Genomic DNA, 10,066 nt, shown 5'->3' on the forward strand with positions numbered 1-10,066 from the left:
CTTTCATTAACTGCTTAATTTGTTAGCTAATATGTTAGCTTAACTTCTGATATGTAAACACTGAAAGGAATATATGGGGAACATAATTATCCTGAAAAAATAATAAAAATAGCTTACGTATCACTAGATTCAAGGGAATGACAGGGCCTCGATCTCAGATCCTACAAAGATTAAATTAATATTACAACAGAAAATAAACACAGTTATAAGAAAAATGAAAGGAAAATGATTTCAATATAATTTCATAACCATTCATACCACTGAAAAGTTAAAATTCTATGTTGAAATATGGTGAACAAAATATTACCTAATGTATATAAATAAGGTCCTTACTTTGTGACCAGCCAGGCACGGGATCAGAGATGAAGCCCTAAACTTAAAGACCACCAAGGAAGTGAAAAAAATGTGCTGCCTGGTCTTTCCAAAAATATTAGAAAATCATGAACGGTGAACTTCAATGAGCACCGAAGACTTTGCTGCATTACTGCAAAATATATCTGAACACTGGAAGACATCATTAAAACATATTATGATAAGAATAATAATTTTACTGAGAAATATCTGAAACAGGTATCAAAATTCATACCACATATATGGCGGGTTGTGACTAATCTCCCTTCTGAAATACACAAATATATAAAGCATATTATTCTGACATGCCGGTGTGCAAGACAAGTCTTCTATCAGCATAAAACGGTGAAAACAACTTAACTAACAGGAAAAATAATAGCCATTCCTACTTTTTCATCACTGATCCTCTTTCCGAAACAACCAATTCAATTCATTCGTACACCTGAAATGTGCTACTCATAGAAACATTAAACTGCAAAGAATATAGCCTGAAATTTTAGTTTGTATGTATTCCTCCATGGTTTCCCTCTCTCCAGTAGAAAAGTAAGAACTTAAAATTGTTATTTTGGATAGTGCAGACCACACAATATAATGCAATGATGGTTAAGGGTCGATGGCAAAAAAAGCATAGCAGCACTACCTGACAACACATTTCCAGCAAATTATGTGGGCATGTTAGTTCAACATACTTGAACTTTTATTTTATCCTTGCACCTTTCTTAAAGTTACATCAGCAGAAACAGCAAAACTAACCATGTCAATCTCTTCAGCCATGGCCGCAAAGCACTTGTCATCTGCTCCTTGGATCCAGACACAATAATCTTCTATGTATAATCTGTTCAACAGAAATCTTGGACTGCTCTGACTGAACAACCGGTGGATATCAAGCAGGCACTTCAACAGCTGTCTTTTACCTGAAAACAGTTTTTAATGCATCTTCATACTTCTCTTGCATGTAACAGGCTTATCTTTTGCCCAGTCAAAACAAATCCTACACCTACCATAACTTCAACTGGTCACCATCTCTCACATGAATATTTGAATACATAAGCTTACAATCAGAACAACAATCTTGTGTATTCAAATTCATACATGTGTAATATAATTTGAGAGCGTGAGATGTGGAAAGTTACTTGTGTTTAATTTTTAAGCCTGTTCTTCTTTTCCTTTTCAATATATCATAAATTCTATTTTTTAAGTGTGAAAGTGATTCCTTGACTTTGTGCGATGGCACACCCTCTGGTTGTGGATGGAGGAGACACCTTCCAGACATGGAGGCAGATGTTAATACACTGAATAAGCAGTTACACATAGTCAAAAAGAGGTTGTCCTCAAACCATGAGAAATAACAATGTTATAAAAAAGAATTACAGGGGACTTGAGGTAAATGGTGGCTCAGAATCATGTCCTATGGCAGGCTTTGGAATTTGAAGCATTGAACTTTAGTGAATCACTAATATAGTTATACCATTAGTTGTCCAGAGTTCAATATGCTGAATACCATTTTACTATACACTAGAAAGAACTTAACTCTAAGGATAAACTGAAAGGTATAAGATCTGACTTTTGAGATGTCACACTGAGTAGTCAGGTTAGTGTCTACCACTTGTTTGGAGGATATGTATTACCTAAATTTAATGGCTGAAGACAAGCCAGGCAAGCAGCAAGCTAGCAAACCATGCCCCAAAATTAATACAAATATAGGCTGAGGAAGGAGCCTAAGAGATCAATGGGAGGTAAAGGCAGGTCCAGTGAATTACAGGACTGATAGGGGCTCAGGGATAAAAATATAAGAAGTGGAAGAGGCAGGTAAGAATGGCTTAAGGCAGAGGAAGAATGGGGCAGAAAGAAGAAATGGGAAATGGAGGGCAGATATAATGGGTTGATGGTACAATATGGAGGCAAAAGAAATATCCTTCCCTCTTGCTTCCTTTTATCCCTTGCCATTTTCTTTTTCCCCTTCTGTTTATCCTCTTTATTAAATTAATATCAATATTTACCATTAATCTTATCTGGTAAACTGAAAGTATATTACAAACAGTACAAGTGCTCTAAAATTAAATACCTATGAAATCGAAATACTGTAAAATAATTTTCTAATCACAATGGAAGTGAACTCTGTCTGATACCTTCTAATTTTTTATCACTGACGACTCTGTATCTGAATGTATACTATTTATTTTTAAAATATACTGAATTCAGGCAGCATGAATTAAAATTCATAGTAAAACTAAAAAATCAAGTAAAAATTTCAAATCCAATTATAGAAATTCATTAAACCACAAGATATTTCATATTCAGGGGCAGAGAGTCTACATAAATGTTTGATCTCACACACTAACCACACATTTTGATAAACTAAATTTGGTCCATATTAAGTGGGACACCTTCCATCAAAGTCACGGCATGTCATTAGGATATGAACAGAAGCAATGGCTTCCATATGAACAGAAAATACAGAATAAACAGTCAACAGCACACAACAGATAGTTTTCTAGCTTGAAGGTTGGTTTAAGGGATCTAAGGGATTGAAAGTTTAATAACCTTTCACAATAAAAATCGTGTGTTGTAAATCTAAGAATGAGGCCTTAATACTGAACAGATTTTTGGCATAAATGAAGTGACATTCTAAATAGGCTGAGCTGACTTAAATGAATTAGATAATGTCAAATGGCAGGCTCTAGCATTAGCATGTTGAACCAAAGCATCCTATCACCACAGTCATATCTGTACATTTTAGCCAACAATTTAATATCTTCTGTACAGAATAAGACAAATACACCTGCTTTCTTTCAGACATGGCTTCTGAATTTTAAGTAAAATGATAAAGAGTATTGCTCCCATCTCAGGTATCTGTTATCATATGACCATGCAAAATGTCTGAACAGGAAAACCTCCAGTGGCATGGCCTTTATACTGAATTTTCTCAAAGAGGTTCATGGGAAATGAAAACTATAACTCTCCAGTCTCTGGACAGTTGTTTAAGTAGATGGTTGGTGGGTTTGTTAGAAGTTGAAAGATGGTTCATTAAACAGAAGTTTTGTTGCAATGTCTTATTATAACACAAGTAATATTTACACTTACCAAGAAGCAGGAGGATCTGCACATCCCTTAAAATCTTAACTGATAAATCATAGTTTCGGAACAGAGGGTAACAAAGGCTGCGCCGCATAAATGCCGTAACAGCATCTTTCAGTGTGGCATACACCTGAAAGTAAAGTACAGTGAATAAATTTTATTTTCACAAACTATGACAAAGGCCCACACTTAAAAGATCGAGTCATTACTGCTAAAAACAGTTCTCCTATCTGCCTTGTGAGTCTGAAACATATGGTATCAGAAAGTTCCTGGATTGTTACTGTTGTAACCGCCTCTGTGAAAGAAGATAAGAGGGGAGGCCAAGGTCAGACTTCTGAAAGCCTACTGCAACCGTCTGCATGTGACACTATGACGTGAACATGCATTGTTTTTACACAAGTGCTTTTTCGACTTTGTGTTTCATTTTGTCTGTGATGGATTGCAAAATCAGCAAAGTGTCTGCATCAAGTTTCGTGTGAAGCTTGGTAAATTTGGTACCAAAACCCCTGAAATGCTTCATGAGGTTTTTTGAGAACATTCTTTAAGCGGGGCAGCAGTTTTTGAATGACATTCATGTTTCAAGGCTGGTCGAGTGTCAGTTGAAGATGACAAAAGTTCAGGGCGACCGAGTATCAACAAAATGAGAGAAAATGTTGAAAAAGTTCTAGGACTCATCAACAAATACTGTTGCCAAAAATCCATGAGCTCGCAGACATCATTTGGATCAGTTATGGAGTTCGCCAGGAGATCTTAACAGAAAATTTTAACATGCTCTGCATTGCTCCTTCATCACAACTATGCATCTGCCCACACATCCCTGAAAACCACAGAGTTTGTGATTGACAAAAACATGATTATCGTTTCCCATCCTCCCTATTCGCCGGACTTAGTCCGTGATTTCCCTTTACTTCCCAAATTGAAAATGAAACTGAACGGACATTTTTTACATGTCCGACATCCAAAGGGAATTGCAAGCAGTACTCGATAGCATTCAGAAAATGACTTCCATGGAGCTTCTTAAGCGTGGAGAAAAACAATGGGATTGCTGTATACATTCCCAAGGAGACTATTCTGAAGGAGATGGTATCCAAAATTGAGTAAGTTAAGCCAGCATTTCTTTTTTGACCTAGTCTGGAAACTTTCTGATAGCACCTCACATATGATTGGAGCTGGGATAGCACAGTCAGTATAGTAACTGGCTATGGGCTCAACAACCAAGAGATCGGAGTCTGAATTCCGGTAGTCAAGAATTTTCACTCCTCCATGTTGTCCAGACTGGCTCTGGGGTCCACCCAACCTCCCATACAATGAGTGCCAGGGGCTCTTTCCCGGAGGTAAAATAGCCAAAGTGTGAAGGTGACCACTCACCTAACCAACTAGTGTCAACGTCAAGAAAATGTGATCCACACATCCATTCCCCCATACGCCTTCATGGCGTAGTGCTTAGTTAGTTAAGCACAGGGACAATTTTATCTTTTACCCTACCTTACCTTGTACATGATTGTAATATCTGCCACAAACTTTCTGAACTACATACCTACACCACGAACATCACGTATCACACATGACCACAAAGTATAACTAAAATCTGTGTTATTAGTACAGCAAACCCAAATATGTCAGTGGAACCATAATATATAACAAGAATGGCTAATAACAAAAACAACCAGTACAATCAGTCTGTTAACAATACATATATTAAGCAATCCAGTATGAAATGGGGACACTTCTTCAGCACTTTCATCATAACAAGTGATTTCTATCCAGCCGTAGCTTTTCCATGAATTGTACTAGCTATTTATGCTAGTGGTCCAAAAAGGTATTGCTGAACCACACTCTGCACCTCCCCCTTGTTAAGGGAGATTGATGAAGAAGCAGTCGCAGATCTGTTTTAAGGTACTACAGAATTCACATGCAGATATCGGGATAACTATGAAAAACTTATCAAAATAGATATATGATATAAACTCCGTCCTAAGCGCAACAATTTATTGTAGGTCTTTCGCCTTGCTTTCTTCTACACTACATGTTTCGGCCGCAAACGACCATCATCAGGTGTATACACTCACATAGCTGTTACACTGCACCCAGTTTAAAATTTAAAAACACAGGTCTTCCCAATTGTTCCCTTCGTCACTGCTAACAGGATCTACTTCGCTGATATCTGTCTGATTCGTACATCATCTTTGCTACCCACACACATCAATTTTGACATTCATGAACTGGCACTTTTAAAATCTTCAGTTCCAGTTTTAAAAAATTCCTTTAAAATTTTTTCCCAACTTTTAAAATTTTAAATTCTCAGGGATACTCACCCCACGTCTATAGTGCTGCAGTGGCCTGTGTTTTTAAATTTTAAACTGGGTGCAGTGTAACAACTATGTGAGTGTATACACCTGATGATGGCCGTTTGCGGCCGAAACATGTAGTGTAGAAGAAAGCAAGACGAAAGACCTACAATAAATTGTTGCACTTAGGACAGAGTTTATATCGTATAGAGTGCAACAGGATGCTTAAATATAATATTGTCAAAATATGCTGTGTCTCTTTTGTATGATTCAATCATGTAGTTTCCAAATAGAAATGAGACACATTACTATAGAGATACGCTTACTCAATAAAAGAAACACCACCAGCAAAAGAGTTTCCAGTCTTCCCACTCAACATTCATACCATTTATACTGTGGATGAAACACCAGTATATCTCAGTGTCTCCAAGGACCCCTTGCTCTGGGAAGCAAACTCCACAAAAAAAAAAGTTGTTGAAATATCCTAAAGAAAGTCTTAATGGGTATTTCCACAATTTTTGTTGTAAATTTTCTTATTATCTCCCACTGACAAAAACTGATTCCACGTACACACACACAGAATCAGTTGACTGACTCAGACTGTCCACAGATGAACGTCAGCTATTTCTAACTGACCCAACTGAGCAGAAGAATCCCCACCTGAGGACCCGGTTTCTGAAATGGTGCATTCTTTCAGGGTACGAGGTGATGGAAAGAATACAGTAACTCAGTAACCTCAAGCATAATACATCACTATGAAAACCATTCAGAACTCGAAAAATTCTGAAGTCCAAACCAGAACCACAAATAATGAAGTGGGAAGTTCAGAGTAGGAAGTGGGAAAGGCCAATTTTAAGATACTATCCTAGCATGTATCTGAATAAACTGAGGAAATCTGTGAAAAACTGGCATGAGAACTGTTGGCCTCTAGACCAGGAACTGGACCTTCCAAATATAAAGCACAAGTGTTAACCAATAGACATATGAGGTACAACTTTCATATTAATCTACACTCTTTTTATTATATAATTATTATTGCTAATATTATTCTATTTATTTCAAGCAAACATGTGCAATTTGTTCAGTAAAAGTAAATGGCTACAAGCTGGATGATCAGAGTTGAATACTGATCGAAGTAGGTGTTGTCTTCTTTCTAGCCGCATCCAGACAAATCTGGGGTCCACCCAGCCCACTATTCACATACAAAGTAGCTTGAATATGAAACTGATTACTTATCTCCAACTGGAGCTAAAGTTAACCCATCCAGTTACCATTTCTTCAGACCTATCATTTACTCTCAGCTTTAACAATGTAGACATATCCATGCAATGAACTTAATGACCTTCCCTCAAAATTATATATTTTGTGTTACAGCTTAAATTAAAACCTGAAGTCTAAAAACTGAATTACATGGTACCTCCTGGCTGTCAGTGTAATAGTTTAGTGGTTACAACCAATAAATCAGAGCTCTGAAATAACTGCTTCAAAAATTGCTGGATAATTTAAGCAGGCATTTTAGAATTCATTTATGCAATGACTGAGTAAGTCAGCGAGTTGCAAATGTGGCTGTATCTCAGCATCCCCTATTCACCTTTGTACAATGGTGATTTGATACATGGACAACTTTACCTTTCTCCTTATCTTTGTTTATTGGGTTTCATATAAATTCTGGCAGCAGGGATTCTTGTCAAAATTTATTTATGGAACAGTCTATTTTACCATTCTACTCTCAGTATATATTCCCTTTATTAATGTTTGTTGTTAATAATAAAAATGTATTTAAAATAAACTCAGATGTTCATACTTTTAATACAAGATATAATTGTGATTTGCATTTTCCAGTAGTAAATCTGAGTGTATGCCAGAAAGGAGTACGGCGCTCTGGTATTAAACTTTACAATGACCTTCCATTAACTCTTAAACAAATATCATATGACATTCCTAAATTACAGTGGCATTAAAGAATTTCCTGACCACCAACTCTTCCTACACTGTGGAGGAATACTATTGTTATAAATAAGAATTTCAAAATTTGACTATATCTAAAGAATTGAAATTCCTGATTTTATACAGAATAGATAATGAAAAGTTCAGTCCAGTGTGACATACGAGTTTACAACACTTCAGGACTGAAGTATGTCACACTGGACTGAACTTTTCATTATCTATTCTGTAATTAATAGTGTGATGGACCAAAATGAGACAAGTTAAAAAAATTGCTGATTTTATGACTGTAAATTTTGATTATTTTGATTGTCAGATGTCAACTTTATATATTTTTATATGTACTATTTTGTGTATAAATATTGTGGTTATATTGCAGGTTTTTTATAATCTGTCCGATCATGTATAAGAAAATTTATTGAGTTGACTGGTTTCAATCATTTTTGAAACTATACATGTATGGGACTTGTTCCACATCCAATGGTGTTTTAGCACCTCTGGATCTATGGAATTTTAAATAAATATGAATATGAATAACACCACCAAACAGATGAGGTTATAGTGAATTAGACAACCGATGTGAAGTTCATTGTGAGTGGTGAGCAAGGTTAGCTGAAGAACTGATGTCTTAACATAGTACACATCATCCTGAAGATAACAAGGAAAATAAAATTCTTTCATCAGTCTAAATTAGAACTTAAAATGGGAATCTTGCAAATGCAAACTACAATCTGATATATTCACAATACATTCTACTTTCCTTCCCAAGTTAAAGTGATCATACAGCTGCAAAGAAATATTAAACGGCTGCAACATGGCTTCTTCAATACAAATGCACTTCTAAGGGAACAGAGTTTATGGTAGCATAGTCAGATAGATAACAAACTAACAAGACACAGCCAGCTGCTAAAAATACCAAAAAGAAAAGGGATTAAAGAGAGAATAGAGAAATGCATACATCTCGCCAAAGAGCTCCACAATATTGCAGATTTTATATAGAATATATAAATAAAGATAGTCAGGATATGTAAGATTTGAGGCTTTCACGGCGGTGACTATGAAGAAANGATAGTTTAACATTTTGTCACGCAACTGAATAATAATGGATAAGCTTGGGATTGGTAATTGGATTTATTGGAACCTTACAGATCGTAACTACAAGTGACTACAGTGCTATTGCTAAGTCACACACTCTACAGTACACTACAGCATGCACTAAGTCTTCTCAGTCTATGTCTTCACTGGTTGTTGCCTGGTAATGGCTTCCAATGATACAGATCCCTCAGCTTCTGGGTCCAGCAGCTTCTGTCCTCACTGGCTGGTGTCTATGTCACAACTAACGCCTCAACTCAAGTCAAGGTCACGATACAACCAATGGTCAACTGGCCAGTCAGTCTTCTTGTCAAGCCCCATTATGAGCCCAAGACGAGATGTACATTACTGTTTGACAGCTGCAGTTTTGCTGACACGCTCTAACAGGAAGACAGGTCTGTCATTTACCACAAACTAACTCCTTGCCTTACGGGTTCAAGTGATATAGCCTCTATCATAATAATAATGCAATACAATTCCAAATGTTTTCCATACTTTAAACTTTAATGGCAGTGCCACACACCAAGCTATTACCTCAAACCAACTGAGTGTGGCACTTAATTTGTTGATTGTCCATGCAGACTCTGAGGTTGGGTCTCCTTCAGTTGTTCTGTGATCATAACAGTAAGCTGCAATTATATCTAACAGCCCAAAATACAGAGTCTGTTGGTCATGTGGCATCAGGATGTACTCACGTACTGGGAAATCCTTCAGTCTCTCAGTGTCTTCAACACATAATGTGGCTGTGAATAACAAAAAGGTTATTATTATTATTGTTGTTGTTGTTGTTGTTGTTATCATTATCACTGTCATCATCATCACTGTTACTGTTGTTGTTATTATCATCATTATTATTATTATTCGCGGTGGGTAAAGATCTCAACATATTTGAAATCGGAACAGTTTCTGTCAATCACTTTGAACCTAAAATTGTTAATAATATATAATACTCTTAATATTATATAGTATAATTGTTAGTATTATTAATTGCTTGTACAATAAGCAACAATTAAACTGAATTGTTATTTTTGATTTGTTTCATTCTGGTCCGTCACACTAACAATCACAAATATAAATCACTCCGTCCAAGGGTGTTACGTTTTTCATGTAGTAATAAACTTACAGGTCACATTGGATGGAGTGATTTATATTTGTGATTGTTATTACCGTATTTACACATGTATAGGCTGCATATTTTTTGCCAAAAATTCAAGAGGAAAACTGGGGTGCAGCTTATATTCGAAATATTCGAAATCACACTTCATTTGAAAAAAAATTATATTCATAATTAGTAATACAGAGTGTTCAAAGAT

At 36.1% G+C, this 10,066-nt stretch overlaps 1 protein-coding gene across 2 annotated transcripts in view; it reads right to left on the reverse strand.

Moving 5' to 3' along the window:
* Positions 1–270: 270 nt before the first annotated feature.
* The window catches only part of LOC111868411 (protein SHQ1 homolog), a 24,911-nt gene continuing 15,115 nt past the window's right edge, over positions 271–10,066 (reverse strand). For both annotated transcript variants that reach the window (XM_023859140.2, XM_023859057.2), the window contains 3 exons: positions 9,288–9,496; positions 3,436–3,559; positions 271–1,265 (listed from right to left, as the gene is read on the reverse strand). In XM_023859140.2, coding sequence (XP_023714908.1) covers positions 1,054–1,265; positions 3,436–3,559; positions 9,288–9,496 — 545 coding nt within the window. In that variant the 3' untranslated portion in view covers positions 271–1,053. The remainder of the gene's footprint in view (positions 1,266–3,435; positions 3,560–9,287; positions 9,497–10,066) is intronic.

Source organism: Cryptotermes secundus, unplaced genomic scaffold, assembly GCF_002891405.2.
Source record: "Cryptotermes secundus unplaced genomic scaffold, Csec_1.0 scaffold112, whole genome shotgun sequence".
NCBI lineage: Eukaryota > Metazoa > Arthropoda > Insecta > Blattodea > Kalotermitidae > Cryptotermes > Cryptotermes secundus.